Source organism: Chiloscyllium punctatum, chromosome 6 (genome assembly GCF_047496795.1).
Source record: "Chiloscyllium punctatum isolate Juve2018m chromosome 6, sChiPun1.3, whole genome shotgun sequence".
In the NCBI taxonomy this organism is placed as follows: domain Eukaryota; kingdom Metazoa; phylum Chordata; class Chondrichthyes; order Orectolobiformes; family Hemiscylliidae; genus Chiloscyllium; species Chiloscyllium punctatum.
Genome location: NC_092744.1, coordinates 36543000 through 36561082, shown reverse-complemented (window position 1 = coordinate 36561082; position 18083 = coordinate 36543000). Strand labels below are relative to the sequence as shown.

The following is an 18083-nucleotide window of genomic DNA, read 5'->3' as shown; positions in this document are numbered from 1 at the left end:
CATTCAGTTTTGATAAACTACATTACAGTGGGCGACAGTCCAATTTATTTAACCGCTAATCATTTTCTTGGCTTTTGTATTCGGTAATACTCCAAAGCTGAATCTGGCTGGAAACCCACGTGAATGCCTGCATCTACTTCCTTATCGTGTGCAATGTTTGAAATTGACAAAATTAAAACCGAAAGAACTGTGGATGCTGTTAATCAGAAACAAAAATTGAAATTGCTGGAAAAGCTCGGCAGGTCTGGCAGCATCTGTGCAGAGAAATCAAAATTCGGGTCCTAGGAAGTGTCACCAGACCCGAAGCAACTTTGATTTCTCTGCACAGCCCTGCTGAGCTTTTCCAGCAACTTCTGTCTGAAATTGACAATTGCTTCTTTTGACCATCTTGCCTTAAGCACTTCTTAAAAGTTGCCTACCCATTTCTAATTGTTTTCGTTTCTGCCGACAAAAAAGAACCGTAAATTGAACTGTGCAACAGACATAACTTTACCGCGACTTACTACTTCAACACAATTCTCCAAAAGTGTCCTTCATAAATCAAAGGGACATTATGCATGCCGACTTCGAATCTTTTCTGTAATTTAAAGTGTGAAAGCCTTAATGCAATTTTAAGACATATAATTTTATGTAACAAACCCTCTGCGTGGCATCTGAATGGTATGATTTTCCAGATTCCAATTGATTATAAAGTACCTTTAAGTACACATGATTCAATTTTAATGAATACATGGGTCTAGTGTTCGACTTGGCTGATACAACGCTCTAGACTATTGAATCAAAAAAGTTCACGGTCCGATTCTATACATTGCAGTTCATCCAAATGAATTTAGCAAAGAAAGTTGTCTGTTGCAATTATATCCAGTAAATTATCTGAAGGAGATTAAATCGCGAGTAAACGAATTATCATTAAGAATTATCGTCATGGTTTGCTTATGTAGATTGCAAAAATCAAAGGTTCCTCAGAAGGTATCCACGCAATCTGAAATTGTAACGGTTTTTACAAGGTATTTAAATAGTTAACGCCTTCAACAATAAACAAAACTGCTTCAAATAAACACCTTAAGTTGAAGAAATATGAATTATTTTGATACAGACTATCCACATCTTTAATCGATTAGTTAGTTAGGTGTAATTGAATGAAGTTACCGTTTGAGTATACATTTTTGGCCGTTCATCATGTTACCCAAGCACTGATAAGCGCGACGTACTTTCAAAGAAATGGCACGTGAATTATGGGCCGAATGGCCCTTTTCTGTGCTTTGTCATTTTAACTTATGGCCTTGACATCTTAAACTCTGTCTACTTATTGAACCAGGAAAAGACGAAAAAATTCGACCATCTCCTTCAGGAAACAAAAACTTAGTTCCAGCAATATGGTCACAGAGGGGACATTTATTTGCACCATATCTAACGCTGGATGTTAGTATAGCTTTGGGAAAATGATTTATTCATCATGAACTGCACTGTTAAGAGGTTCCGAGTGTGTATGCATATATGTTAACCATGATGAATGTTGTAGCGATTGAAGTCCGTGTTGTCAAAAGTGGTGTCGAAACAATATCCTCTGAAATTGAGGCTGGTGCTGGGCAGCGACAAGATGAGGCTCCTGTTTTCTTATACTAAAAAAACCCGACAAACTGGGTTATTTGATGCAGCAGGTGACATGGAAAGTGTGCACAACCGAAAGCCACCTCCCTGAGAGCTAAAATGACCGAGTTTGGGATAGTTTTTGTGCTCTGATTAAAGACACTAGGGACTGTGATTGCCCATAATCTTTAGTAGCCCATGGTACAAGGTAACAGCAAATGCTCCCAGATTAATACCACAACGAACACATATACAGTTTCCAAACGGCGTTAGCTAATCCGTCGTTTGATTATTTGAAATTTCACCATCGAGACAACGCAACTTTAATTTATTTTCCCATTAAACGTTACAATTCTGGAATAAAAGTGAATCTGTGTCGACAAACAAAAGTTGTTGAGGAGCGTTTTTAAACAAATAATTGATTTCATTCTAGTTTTTAAAATCTGATAAATAATTATTATCTCTGAGGTATCCATCCAATTTCAAGGAGCAAGACATAAACATTTAATATCTAAGTAAATGATACAAAATACCTTAGCAACAAAATTGAATTATTTATCTCTTTAAACTGTTATCCACAGAACTAAATTTAAGCGGTACATATCTAATTACTCTTGCTGAAGATGTGAGGCTAGAATGAAATTAGCAGTCATTACTAGTCTTTTAACTATATGCTCCTTTTGATCAGCAGTAAATTAGCTTTCCCTCTAACAAAGCCTGTATAGCAAGCAGTGGGCCGTAAATAAGACAGCTCGACCTCCCCTTAACACCTTTTCTGTTGTCAATCACAGCTCTGCAATTCATCCCTAGATTAACCTTTATCTGCAAAATTAAAAAAAAACCTTCGCCTACAGTGGTTAATTTTTTATAACTGAAAAGATCTGTTAAATTTCAGTATAATTAACCGAAGTGTCAAAAATCCAGCCCAGTTTCTCAACCAATTTCATAGGAGTTGGCGCCTTGATAACGGAGGAAGTAATAATGCAGGCAAGATTTTTTAAATTAGTTTTTTCCCCTTCTCAACCACTCTGATTTGCTATACTATATTATTAAATCCGACATTGGATAATAGATTGCACGTTTCTGAACAATTTAACTCCTTCACTCCTGAGTAAATGAAACATGAATTATAAGTAAATCTGCTTAGAAATGGCTTGGTTTACTGGGTTCAGGTTGAATATTGGATGACAAATATCAAGAAGAACTTTTTTTTACATTCATCACAGGCGAGCTCACAGGGCATGCCAGTAATTATTAACTGTTTGGGGAAACTCGGGGATCATGGGGCGTTAACATTCAGAAGGTATTTGAGGTGGCCAGGTACATGGGCCATGACTAATTACACAACCCTGCGTTGTTTGATTTCCCTTTTTTTAAAAAAAAAAGCCGATTGTAAACAGGCTTGTAATCAGACTGGTTCCAGAATCAGTTTTCCTTTCCCAAAAGATCAGTGGATTCGTGCTTGTCAAGCACTCGAGGGACCGTTAGGGGACGCCCGAGAGAGGTTCTACTTAGCAGACCCCCTTCCCCCCCAAACAAGCAAATAATTCAGGGGAAAACACAGCACTATGGCGACCTGTTTCCTCATCGCTGCAACTAAGAGGAGTCCGATTGTACATTACAGTGCTGTCAGCTGATTTCCCCCACCCCCAACACTCACAAAGCAAAAAAAAGTTCAGGGACTCTCCAAGTGAGAAATAGAAAACAGCCCTGATTTCTTATTGGCATTCACTCAAGGTCACCACCTCCGCTGCTGAAAGCGCTAGGCCTTTTTTTCCTCTCTATTACATGCTACATTTGAACAGTTCTGTCAACTCCCCCGGCCAGGGACCAGCCTTGAAGTTTTCACACGCAAATACTCGGCCGAATCTTCCGCAATACTGCATCATCAACAAATTAAAGGTTCATGATCCAACCGAGCTACCGTCCTTCCGGGCAAAAAAATCGGAACTTGTACACAGCAACAGAATGTTTTTTTCCCCCCAAAAAAGAACATGGTTTGGTTTAGAATAACCCGGTCATTGACAGCGCACGCCATTTTAGACTTATTTTACTGCGAACCAAGAAAGAAGCCATTCATTAAAAAAAAGCTTTGCACAAGAGCTGCGCTGTAGCTTTCTTTTCTCTCCCCAAATAGAGCAGAAATTTCAAAAACAAGTAGTGAAATACTGCGAGTCACTTACCTGACAGGTCTGGGTTGTTGGCCGTACTGCTATCGCCTGGAGAAGGAACGAACGGCCGCAATCCCGCCTGCGGGAGTTGCTGTGTACCGCTGCTGCTGAGACCTCTCCGGGCTGAGAGAGCCGGAGATCCACTGGTTTGTTTTTCTCTTCCTGTGAAGCACAGGCAGGCGACTTCATGTCTGCTTGAAACCGAACTCTCTGCGCTTTCTCGGTCGCCTGCGAACGCGTACAGTCCTCTTCATATAACCACAGAGGATATGCAAACCCTGGAACAAGAAAAGTCGTTTATGGAAAAAAAATTCTAAAAGGCTGAACGTTTTAAAGAAAGAATGGTTGCAGAACAACAAAAGTCAGTTACACTACGCTGCTCTATACCCCCACCGACAGACAGAAGAAAAAGCTTTATATTTTTTCAGTGGGTATTCAAGATAATTTGAAGCCATTGTTTCTGCTACAGATGGTTCTTTTTAATACAATAACACTGCTCTTTGTGCATACTACCCACAATAAAATCTAAAGCGTTCTCTTGAATAACCATTTTGTTCTCTGTTGTATAGGGCCAACAAAAGCTGCCGTGAGGTAATGGTTTCGCTGTTTATTGAAACCATGGAATAGGGGCTGGATAAAGGATAGAAAAAAGACGTTACAAGGTCACACGAAAACTCTTTATCTGAATAAAATATTATTTTAAAGTAAAAAGTACTCTTAACTGCACCTAAAGGAATCTGTGTCAATAAAACAATTACGTCCTTCCAGCTTGTCATGTGTTAAATCATATGTCGGTTAAAAGTTACAAAGGACAGTGGGTTTAATACTGTATTGTCAAATATATCAAAGAAATACAAAAACTGCACAACACACCAGTTCCCCCGCTTATTCTTTAGAAATTGGTCATAAAAAATAAAGGAAACCAATTCCACTGCAAAAAAAAGTGAAACAAAGCCACACAACATAAATGATTCCCATGTGGTATAATTCCCAGCTGTGCAATATTCATAGTTTGCCTAGCGAAATTTTCAAATTTCATAAAAAAACATTTTTCAATCAGCACAATAGTAACATTCAGTCCTCGTCAAACAGCCGCGAAAGGTAGGCACCAAGGACTTTGCCCTAAACATACATCAGTTTAAACAATGCATGGCTATAAATTAACTGGACAAAAAGTTGTTACTATCTGATTTCTCATCCACCTTTAATGGTTCTTAAACTCTAATTAAAATGCCTATCGACACACCAACTATATTGTTCAAGGAAGGACTAAATATATTTCGTGTCATGTGGATTCAGCATCAATTTAGTCTGTCTGACATCTAGATCATGTATTTGGCTTGAGTTGAGGTCTTTATCGGCTTTGAGAGCGAGCTCCTCAGAAAGGGAAAGTCGGAAACAATGGATCTCTGCAGGGAAAGTTGTTAGTCACTGACTCTCTGTTTGTCTACCTTTCTCTAGGAATTACTAGCTCATTCTCTCCCAGTTCCAGACTGACAGTAATCCACTCCAATGACTTCTGCCTTTTGTGTGTTTATAGTACATGTCTCAACCATAATCTCAAAGCTACAATTACAATAGGATGTCATGACTTTAACCTTAACACTACTTCCTTTAATTAACCTTCAGGGTGCAGGAGAGCAGCCTGTGTGGTAGAAGTTGGTTTGTCAAATCGGCGACTTATTCGCGGTGTTGGAGGTACAAGCGGCTCCAATGGGATACTGTTTTTGCAATTTGCTTGACACATGCTAGAATTAGTAGAATTTTCACAAATCAGTGAATAGATTGCTTTTGATCTCAAGCAACTAAAATCAACTTGTAAACCTGTTACTAATATCTCCGTGATATTAACTCAATGGATGAGAATCAGCACATAGATTCCCAATGACCAGTCTACCATTCAATTGCTATTTTAATAAGATGTTTGCTGATATTAATAGGCTCCTGCCTTATCTCTAGGCATGAGATTTTGTACATATGTATACAGTTGTTATTTTACAATCGTAATGACATATAACTTAATCCAAGGCGATTTCACTCTTGTAACCTATAACAAACTGTCTTCGACGTCAATGAAAGCGTTTCGTGCGTTAGAAAATCAATTTTCAATTACCAACGTCTCTTTATGCGTGTACAATAGAGAGTGTCTGAAGAAATGTTTTCTGTCCCAACTGTTCCTGCTATGATTTCCTATTGGAATAGACGTCCTACCCTCATTTGCAACTTTATCTGTTTATCACTCGAACATTTCTGGCCATCATTAGATGTTCAAATAAAGGTAATTTTTGTTCGATCAACGCACTGTATAAATTTTAATTAAAACATGTAAGTGCTGTTGATAGACATCCCATGTTCATTATCCTAGCTTTGAAGCTGACAAATATTTATAAATTATTGGTAGCAGATTTATTTTCCCGTTTTCCCCAACAACAGTTGCCATTTCTATTCAATTCAACATCTTATAGCACTTTTAGTTGGTATCAGAAATGCTGAGCAATGAAGCTTACGTTTCTCAAAACAAAACTAATGCAGTGCATCTCCAGTGTATTACTGAATGGATCTGTTTTGCCTGCAAGTGTGTAACATTTCAACGCCCCTGACAATTAGCAACATCCCCAATGTCAATTCGTAGCTGCAAGGCTCTCCAGATACAAGAACAATTGCGTTGGACCAACTATATATTCAGTTTCTGAGTGTTCAGTGCGACTGTTTCAAAATAAGTTCACCTATGTTTTGATGTGAAAGCTGTTACTGATTCTTATCCCGCCAAAGCAAGGAATAATGTGCGGTTCTAAACATATCATCGCCGATATAAATAAAAGCCTATTTAGACTAGCCTGTTTTCAGTGTACATGTATTCAATTATATTAATTTAAACTCGATTGCGAATTTCTATGATGCGCAATCTATTTTTCTGAGTTTCATTACTAAATCAGTAGAGATTACTTGTGTGGTTTATTAGTTAATATTCATATAACATTTTGCCACCGCGAGCAACTTCAAATTGAAACCAATAACGTATACTCTTGAGAAGTGTCTTTACAGGGATTAGACAACCGGCACTGAAATGGATGTAACGGGCAAACGGAAGAAAGTTCACACAATCGTAACGCGATTTCCTGGACCTGATAGGAAAATCGACATTTCCTGCAGAGATGCCGCTGGAACTGCTTTTGAAAGTATATTTACATAAAGTGAGCTTTAAAAGACTACTTGGAGCTATCAGGTCCGCAGACACTTTGTGTCGTAAATCCATACATCAAGCTTCTAATCGGCTTTAAATGAGTCTTTTTCGAACGTTATGTGTCCGGTTCTCTATAAACCTGACCTAATAGTTGTGCAGTTCATGTCCTAAATATTGTTACATATTATGAAACCATTAAACTGTAATTGTTAATGAATAATCTTCTTAATACATGCATATATTCCTTCAAACGTTGAAGCATTGGTATCTACATTTACATTAGCTGCTACAGTACTGTCTCGAATAGGATACAATTACAAGTGTAGACTAGTTAATCGCAGAAAATGCACAGAGTAAGCCACACATTACTATCTTTCTCAATTCAAAATTGAAAATCAAAGATTATGATGCAAATGTTCATGCATAAGTTTGATATCCATTTGGTTAATTTATTTAAAAGTACTCCATTTAAACACTGCACTACAATTAAGTTTTGTTTCATCAAGTAACTTCTGCTGGAAGGTGAACATGTGGATATCAACTAAAGATAGAATCAGGCTTCATTGCAATGTTTCCTCTCTGAAGAAACAGTTTACTAAGATTCATGTGAGTAATTTTCTGTGCCAGATGGAAAACTGGCAGCAATGAATCGAATGCCCATCATACACACCCAATACAGTTTTCTTTCCAGTGGAGACAATGAAAAGCAAAATGGGCAGCTTGTATAACGGATGGCCGTCTGCCATTGCCAGGTTTCTGCCCCTATAGCTTAGGTTCACATGTGAAGAATAGGCTTGTGGCTGAAGTATTGATTGCTGGTTTTGCCAATGAAATCATAACACAGCAATAATCAACATTTTCAGAAATATGAAAATGGGTATACCGATTTCATTTATATATCACCTTAGTTCACAATATGTTTAGTTTCCCTTTACTGATTTGAAAAATCAGATTGGAAAAGCTTGTTGAAATATAATTAAGCACATTTGAATGTTAATTTAAGAACTTGTATTGATAAGATAATATCCAATTATAGATAAACCATTACAGGGCAGGCCCAAGAAGAGCCAACTGTTCTTAGTTTTTCTTTAATTTTATAAGTGGTAGGTACAGAAACAACACTGTTTCTATTTCTACAGTACATCAGAAACTAATGTTAAAGTAAATACAGAAGCTTATACAACAATTGCAGTTAGCATGCTACAAGGAAAATACTTCCTCAAAATTACATAGCTACATAGAAATGTTGCAAGTATACCATAGGAAAATGTAACAACTAAAAAGAATTTTTAAAATTAATGCGTGGGGGTAGTTTAATGATTTTCGAGGTTTTTTGAAATACAACACAAATAGATAGCAAATTTCTAAATTTATGAAGCAACAATATTGTTTCATTATAATTTTACTACAGACCCAATTATCATAAATTCTGTAAATAAATAGTTTTGAGATCAACCCAATTTATAAGATAGACAGGTGTCATTCAGATTCTTAATTTGATAGTGGGACAAAGTAACTGTCAGGCTGATATCAATCTCTCAGTCCAGTCCTTCAAAAGGTTGTTTTATAAATACTCTGCCTAAACTAATTGATGTCAATTACAATTTCACAATGAAGTGTAGGTATTGGTGACATTCTCCCAGGAGACTTTAACAACCTTTTTTTGAGAACCTTAAACTCACATAATTTTGAGTTATACTATTTCAATTGAGTTCTCCCAACTACTGTGAAATTCAAGTTTCAAATGGAGACACATTCTTTTCATTATATGTTTGTCTAATTTCAGTATGTGTTTTCTTGCAAAATATACCTCAGCTTAGATTGATTGATTTTGTAAATACAATATATCATAACAACCAGATGTGATCTCAGAAAGAAGGTCTATTATTTGTCCAACAAAATAAGTGTTGTTTTGCAAGGATTAAATCAGATTAGATCAAATGGATAGGCCATTGATTAAATGAGTACATGAAAGTTCATGTGTACAAGTTCATTTTTTTTTCAATTCTGGTAATTATTTTTAACAGCATTATCTCAAATTAACAGATGACTGAATTGCACAAATTGCCCATTTCAGTGATCTTGATTTATATTATTGTAGTGAAGGAAGGTGGTATTAAGAATTGACTTTCCAACATTCTACTCAAGATTTTAGCTGATTATTTCTTGTTGTTCCAGACTTATTGCAATACTGTTACTACACCCCCTTCACCTTCTGCTCCATCTTGAGGCACTTGTACACAAAACATTGTAAATTTCAAGCTAATAAATATTTTCATGTAGCTCAATCAAGTATTGTACAAGAAATACAAAACAAACTTCCTCCTAAAGATTGGCACATATTTTGTTTCAATAGTATTTATTATGAGATCAATCAGGAGTTTAGTAACATTGAAGTCTTCAAACATAATGAAGAAAGATGCAAGTGATTTCTAAGCAACAAGCACTCATAGGACAGACAATCCCTTTTACAGGTGACTGTTCATATTAAATAGCTGCATTTTTTTTAATGACCTGATTCAATATATTTCCCTTAAATGAATGTTTGAAGAAACTAGCTTCAGGCATACTCACATTGATCTGCATTACAGATTAAGCAGTGAACACTTTAATCACATTAACTATCAAACAAGTTAAATCAATGATCAATTTAATCACATTAGATAACCTCTCTACTATCTTTCACTGGAGTATACTAAATAATCCTTGGCAATTTATCTTAGTCTTTTCTTTATAATTGCTGCTACTAAATGATTGTCTATAACTCAGACGACTGTATAGCACTATTTAAATTAAATTAGGGATGGATAATGTGATAGATTTCTATACTTAATCACACAAGAGGGGTGAACGAGAAGCTAACTCGATCTGACATGGGGTGGGACAAAAGACTAATTACCTCACTGAATTCATTAATAAAGACAAACAATTAGATTTTATGTCTTATTTAAGAATTACATAATTAAAACTAAAAGAGTAAGAGTACTATACTTAGGATAATTTTTAAATTAACAATGTACACTACGTTGGAGGGAAAAAAAATCTTGTGTCTGTTGGAATTGAAATTATTTTGCTACAATGTAACAATTTTTGTTCTTGACAGTTCTTAATTATGTAATAAGTGCTTTGGGCTGAGAATTCTGCAGGTACAGATGGCGTAAGTAATTAGAATGCCCTCCAAACACTGTTGCATTGCGACAGTGTGACATATGAAACCTGTTCTCAATGAAAAGGTCAAGGTTTGCCAAACTGTTTCTCTACACTGCTGTTTCTAGACCACCATCATAGATGGGTTTTGATTCACATGGAATGTAATGGCTGAGGCTCAGTTGCAATGTGTGAAAAGGAAAGCTACAATCTGGTTTGGTCACATTATAATTACTAACATTCAAGGTTTAGTTAATTGTTTGAAATCTTCTTTTCTGGCCTCTTATAGATATGTATTCATCAATGTGATAGCATTCCTTAAGTAAAACTAATGTTGAGAAATAGAAATCATGGTCTGAAATTTCTTGCATAAACACAACCCGTCTGTTAGGTCTGAAAATACATTTATTCTGATGATATAATTGCATCTAAATTTCCAGCAAATCTCATTAGAACAAATTGGATATTAATCAGCATTTAAAAAATGGTGCCCAAAGAATGCTTGAAAATGGCAGCATATACTTCATGTATGTTAAGCACAACATGCTTACGAAACTGCAATTGGGCAGCTTTTCAACCTTTACTATAACACATACCATAAAAATCCATTCGAAGAAACATAAACTAATATGAGGATCTCTATGAGGATAAATATTTTAAAATTCTAAAAATTGTAAACATAAGAAAAATGATTTTTTTTCTTCTGTACTTAAAATTTAGTTATAATTTTAAGAGAGCTCTGAGGAAACTCAATTGCAGAAAATGAAGGGTAAAGGATTGAGAATTGAACCCTTTTTGCACTCAAATTCCACAATCGCTTAGACTGCATCTTATATTTATGCACAGATTGGGTCTGTATTTGAGCACAGGTATTGCCAAGCTCTTGTAGTTATGAATTATTGGATTTGGAACAATGATGGAATTTTTAAAAAATCTTCCATTAAATAACATTACATGACAAATGATGGTTATGTACTTCTCATGAGAACTTGCTAGCTGTTACAAGGTAATAAAGATAATAAATGCAAGACAAAATGAAAGACTGCAGGAAATTACAGTGAACCTTGCTGACACTTATCCATTTTTCTAAAGTAATTCTCAATTTTTGTTAACTTGTATACTTTATTTTCAGCTTTTTTGAAAAGAAGAAAGCAGAAGCTCTCAGGTTAAATATAATCAGTCAAATGCAGGTAAAACTTTCTTTAACCGCTGGAATGAATTTATCACTTAACACATAAGGAATTCCTTACGACCTAATTCAGCTGGATTGCTAATTGATGTCAACATCAGAGTACTTTTTATTAAGGAGTGAAGCCCAATAGCAACTAAGTTGATATTGGCCAAACTCTTTTGACATATCACCTTTATAACCAACAAAGGAAAAAGATTTAATGGTCTGGATTAGTGTTGCCAACCCTTCAAAATTTTTCAGGAGTCTCCAAGAGTTAAAGATTAATTTCCTGAACACCGCTGTTAGTAATCCAAAAGGAAAATAGCCCAAAAACCTTTGGAGGCAGGAGGTCATGTGATAAAACCTTCAAGGCAAATTCAGAGTAGCAGTGCGTTTGGTTTGAAGTCACATACCTCATATCCCCTAATGACTTTGGATAACTAAAATATATCAATCTCAGGTTTAAAACTGATGATCGATCTTGCTTCAAATAATATTTGATAAAGCTAGTGCCAAACTTCTACAACCTTTTGTGTACGGAAGTGTATTCATGTCACTGCTCAATGGCCTGTATCTAATTTTTAAGCAATGTCCTGAATTCGTGATTCCCCAACCAGTGGAAATAGTTTCTCTTTATCAGTTCCTCTTAACACCTTGAAAACTTCAATCAAATCACCCCTTAATTTTCTAATTTCTATATTTGAATTCTTTGAGGATGTAACAAGTAGGGATAAATGGGAACCAGTAGATGTAGTATATTTGAATTTACAAAAGGCACTTATTATGGTGTCACATGAAATTAAGACTACTGTATATGGTGTTGGGGGTGAAACAATGGATAGAGGACTGGCTAACTAACAAGATGCAAGAATTATGATAAATGGATTATTTTCAGGGTGGCAGTCTGGAACCAGTGAAGTGATACAGATCATTGATCAATTATTTATGATCCATATTAATGACTTGGATCAAGGGGTTGACTGTAGATTTGTCAATTTTTCTGATGGTATAAAGTTAAGTGGGGAAGCATATTGTCAGCAAATACAAAGAGATTGTGAAGTATATGGATAGGTTATTTAGATGGCAAAAAAATTGACAGAAAAGGTGAAAAATGTGAGATTATTCATTTTCACAAAAGCAACCAAGAAACTGAATATTAAATAAATGGTAAGAGACTAAGAAAAGTGCTGCTTGGGTGTCCTTGTACGTGAAGCACAAGAAGTTAGCATGCAGATTAAAAGTTACACTTACCTTTATTCATTATGTGATTCCGATATTACAGGCTGGGCCACCATTTATTATCGATAACATGTTAGCCTTAAGAATGTGCTGGTTAGTCGCCATCTTAAAATGCTGCAGTCCACATAATGTAGATTTATCTATAGTGCTGTTAGAAAAGTTGTTGTAGAATTTTGTCCTGGAGGTAATGAATAAAGTTCTAAGGCAGGATAGTGTGAAGTTTGCAAAATCTTGCAGGTGGTGGTGCTTCTATTCATCCACTGCCCTTGTCTATAGGGGGTTTAAGGTCATAGCTTTGGAAGGTGCTGTTGAAGGAGCCTTGGTGAGATTCTGCAGCAGTGCATCTTGCAGATGGTACACACTGTGGTAGTGGAGGGAGGAGGGCCATGGGAAAGAAATCACAGGCCCTGGTACATCTCATGTATCTGGCCACTATATTCTGCCTTTCCTTTTATCTTTTGACATCTTACATCAAGTGCCTTCATAATTCACTTTGGGTCCTATAGCATAGCAAAGTGCAGCATAAAAGGAGGCCATTCAGCCCACCAAAATTGCACCAATTGTTTCCAGTCAGTTTTTAGATCTGTATTTTTCAACTTCTTCTTATACACTAATTTGAATCTATATTCTTCACAATATTAGGAAGGAGTATTCCAAACTCTAACCACCTTTGTGCAAAAGCTTTCCCTTGCCAATCAACTGACAAAGTTAAACCAGGCCATCTGATGGTTGACGTTTCAACTTTTGGAAAGTTTCTAATTACTCCATCTAAACTCTCCTCATCATATACATCTCCATCAAATTCCCTTCAGCCTCTTGCTTGTAAAGAGAACAACTTCAGCTTTTCTGTAATTCTTTATCCCTGAATCAGTTCTAGCAAATTTTTAGTGAAGTCTCTACAAAGCCTTTGCATCCTTCCCATGCCCAGAACTAGAAACTAGAATCATAATGTAGTCGGACTGTAATAAACTTTCAATATGATATATTCTAAAATCACAGTTTTGTCAGACAATTGGATGCAGCTTTTTTGTTTATATGATGCAAATAGATTCGCTTCTTTGAACCAGGGCTATGTTAATTTTTTTGCTGGTTCTTCTTAAGATTTTCTTGAGATTTTTTGATTTCATGGGCTTCTTTTTCATTCTCATGAACTGATATATTAAATGTTGCAGTAATTAAATAATAACACCTTCAGTCCTTATGTTCATGTATGTGGCATTTTTACTTAGAACAAAGTAAAATTAGAAGAATTCACCAATATCTTAAATTATTAACGCTCTGTTCAACTTAAAGTCACAACACACAAGAACATTAATGTACACCAACATATTTACAATGGCACAAAACAATAAGATGAAGTTATCAACAAGTATTTTTTATCAAAATAACTTATAGACAATTCTACACTCATAAAGTCATTATCCTAAACGTACATTATAAGAACAGCTAATGAGTTTCCATCACATATGCACAAAGCTGCAACATTTTAATCAAAGAGTTACTACCATTTATACTACATGTCAGATCACAACATAATTATTTTGTACACCTAAATTAAGTCACTTTTTAACATCCTCCATTTGAAGGAAAACATTCCCAGCCAGACAAATATATCCTCATGGCCACAATTTTCAACATTCTTGTACATTTCCCCTCTACTCTATCCATAGCAATTGTGTCCATGCTGCAATGTGGTGACCAGAACAGTTCACAAAACTTCAGATGTGGCCTAACCAATGTCTTATATAGTTCCAACATTTAATTGCTGTTCTTGTAATCAATAACTAACCCAATGAAAGAAAGCAAACCATATGACTTCTTTATCATTTTACCTATGTGTCCTGCCACCTTCAGGGACCTGTAGACGTTCACTCTAAGATTTCTCACATCCTGTACCACTCTCCCATTTATTGTGAATTCCTTGTGTTGTTTTGTCCTCCACAGTTGCATAATTCCACAATTCTCCAGATTGAATTTCATTTGCCACGTGCCCACCCACTCAACCAAATCATTAGTATCATCCTGCAGCCAACAGCTGTTCCGTTTGCTATCAACTAGCCAGCCAACTTTTGTGTTATCTGCGAATTTCACAATTATGCCTCCTACATTTAAGTATAAATCATTAATATATATTACAACAGCAGCGGCCCCAGTTCTAAACCCCATGGGAACATGAGACCATGAGAAATAGGAACTGGCACAGGCAGTTTAGTTGTTCAAGCCTGCCCCACCATTCAACAAGATTATGACTGATCTGCTCCAGGCATCAACTTCTCTTTCATGCAAGGTCCACCTAACTCTTATGTTTCAGGCATTTGGTAAGGTCCTGCATGGGAGATTGATAGTAAAGGTAAGAGCCAATGGGATGCAAGGAAATTTTGGTTAATTGGATTCAGAAATGGCTCAGTGGCAGGAAGCAGAGGGTGATGGTCAAGGGATGTTTATGTGACTAGGAGCCTTTTTTCAGTGGGGGTCCCATGGAACAGTGATGGAGCCCTTGCTGATTGTAGTATATATAAATGATTTAGGAGGGTTGATCAGTAGTTTGTGGATGATCCAAAAATTAGTGGGGTGTTAAATAGTTTGGATAGCCTTGGATTATATGAGGATGTGAACTATCTGGTCTGTTGGTGTTTCAGTGGCATCTGGAATTCAATTCAATTAAGTGTGAGGTGATGTTTCTGGGCAGGACAAACAAGGCAAGGGAAGACCTTGGTGTTCATGTCCACCAGTCACTGAAGGTACTGGGATAGGTGGATAAAGTGGTTAAGAAGACATAATGGATAAATACCCTTATTGCCTGGGGCATAAAGACAGGGAGGCTATACTGGAACTGTATAAAGCATTGGCTAAGCCACAGTGAATTGTGCATGCAATTCTGGAATCCACATTATAGAAGAGATATGATTACACTGGAGAGGTATAGAAGAAATCTTTCAGGAAGTTTCCAGGTGAGAAAGTTCTAATCATGAAGAGAGATTGGATAGAGTGGGGCAGTTTTCCTTGGAGCAGAGGAGTCTGTGGTATCATGATTGAGACATAAAATCGTGAGGGCCATTGATAGGATTGACTGGAAGGAGTCTTTCCCCTTAGTGGATGAATCAATGATCAGGGGCACAGATCTAAGGGAGGGTGAAAGCAGCTTAGAAGGAATGCGAAGATTTGTTTTTACCCAGAACATGGTGAGAATTTGGAAATTACTGCCTGTAATGGTGGTAGACAGGCAGGAGGCTAGAAGAACACAGCAAGCCAGGCAGCATCATGAGGTAGAGAAGTTGACATTTCAGGTATAACCCTTCTTCAGAAATGGAAGTTGGGGTAGGGGAGCTGCAGGTAAAGAGAGGGGGGAGGGTTTTGAGTTGGGAGAGAGGTGAAATGGTGAGACAGTGATAGGTGAACATGGGTGGTGGATACAACTTGGTTGGTCACTGGGAGGAATGAATCCAGTTGGTAGCTGGAAAGAAGGGCTGGGACATTGAATGGAGGGGAGGAGGCAGGGCCAGAAAGAGAGTTGGGGGATGGGTGGGAAGGTTATTTGAAATGAGGCGGAACTCCTCGTAATATTTAAGAAATATTTAGATATGTACTTGACAAGCCAATACATAAAAAGCTATGGGTGAAGTGTTGGAAAATGATTTTAGAGTAGTTAGGTGGCTTCTGTGCTGCAGACTTCTATGACAGGATAGATGTGGGGAGCTTGCTTCCACTTGCAGGAGGAGTCTAGGACCAGAGGGCTTAATCTCAGAATAGGGGCTTATGCATTTAAAACACAACTGAGGAGGAATTTCTTCTCTGAGAGGGTAGTCAATCTGTGAAATTCTTTCCCTCAGAGTGCTGTTAAGGTTGAGTCATGAAGTATAGTCAAGGCTGAGATCAACACGTTTTTAATCAGATCAAGGGTTATAGGGCAAAGACAGGGAAGTGGAGGTGAGGACCATCTGATCAGTTATGACTTCATTGAATGGTGCAGACTTCACGGACTGAATGACCTACTTCTGTTCCTATATCTTATGGTCCTCCTTGTTTGTTTGATCTAGTACTGAAACTTTCTCGATTGACATTTGCTATTCTGCTATCTGTCACAAAAATACAAATGGTCCTTCACATCTTGATTAATCCAAAGCATTCTGAGCCAATCTTTTGTTTACTTGTAACTTCTGTAAATCCTTGATTAAAGCTGCTAAATGGAAAAGAAGCATCAACTATTATCTTTCTGTCTCTCAACAGCTGCTTCATCTGGTCGCTTGCCAAAGTAAATTTTTGTAATTTTTGTGAATCTTTTTTCCCATCCCCTTCTTTACTGGAGGTACAGTTGCTATATTTGTTTGGGAGAAACTGTCTTTCTTAGCTCACTTTTATGTTTCAAATGAAGTTATGACGTTTGATCAAATAAAAAATGTCCAGGTCACAATCCTCTATTCTGTTAATAACAACATGAAGTCATATATCTGATGGGTGTGTCAACTTGCCTAATCTTGAAATTTTGACAAGAGCTATGGTCCTGACAATATCCTTCCCATGATCTTTAATATGGGTATCTTCAAATTTATACTCATCTTTTGCTGTTGTCTCAATTTTGTTTTTACTAGTAGATTTGTTTATCTCAATCAGAAAGTTGATAACTCTTGAATTAAAATTACATTCACGTTATCCTTCCATTAGTACTTTCTAAAATTATATCATATGCTGCTAGCTACTAAACTATCGATAATTTTTAAACCTTTGGATTAACCAATGAGTACTAGTGTGCCTTTTAATATCCCAATGTTATTGGTGATTTCGTATACAGATAGATGCTTCTCTCAAACTATACTCTTGAACACTTTGGTCTGATACTGTGGTCAGGATTTTATGAGGCAGCAATGGCATGATTCACTATTTGGAAAGCAAGGGGCAACCTTGTCTCAGTGTGATAAGGAAGGCTCCAACTCAAATTTGCAGTCAGCAGACTGAGGGCTTCCTTCCCTTTCCACTGGCAACTCTAAGTCCCAAAGTGCTAGTGGGAGTGGCAGCAAATGCAGGGACTGGAGTCAGGCAGCAGCAGCATTGATGGAGGAAGCCCCAGAACTCAGGTAAGTGGAGTCTTGGTCACCAGGGCCATTTAAAATCCCACCAAAACTCATGCTGGTTTCCATGTTAATTTTCCCTACGGCTAGTGTGTTTGGTAAGATCACAATTGGTGCTAATTTGAGCTGTTAACAAGGCATTTAACAAGCAATAACGAGTGTCAATTGTGAACTTGCCACTGCCCAGCAAGAATCTCACCACACTGCTTGGGAAAGGTATACAGAAAAATAGTAAGATGATCTCAATGTTGAGATGGTGTTTGCAGAACATCTCGACTGAATCTACCACTCATCTCGCTACAGCCTAAATCATTCAGAGCCTTATATAATGCAGCCTGTTATTTTGACTTTAAGAATTCTACACAAACCTCTTGCTCCCAGATATTGCCCTTGGACTTGAACTGATACAAAGCAAACCAAGCTGGTGGAACAGGAAAGAAGTAACAGATCAGAAGGAGGGCATATATCGAGGGCACTTAAGGAGCAATCTGCTTAGCTGAACCTCAGTGAGGAAA

At 36.9% G+C, this 18083-nt stretch overlaps 1 protein-coding gene across 4 annotated transcripts in view; it reads right to left on the bottom strand.

The window, feature by feature from the left end:
- Positions 1–18083, bottom strand: part of LOC140478876 (uncharacterized) — an 859005-nt gene that overhangs the window by 98814 nt on the left and 742108 nt on the right. For 3 of the 4 annotated variants that reach the window (XM_072572442.1, XM_072572437.1, XM_072572439.1), the window contains one exon: positions 3774–4039. In XM_072572442.1, coding sequence (XP_072428543.1) covers positions 3774–4039 — 266 coding nt within the window. Of the gene's footprint in view, positions 1–3773; positions 4040–4634; positions 4647–18083 lie in introns of those variants that run through there. The other variant, XM_072572440.1, reaches the window with a different exon arrangement.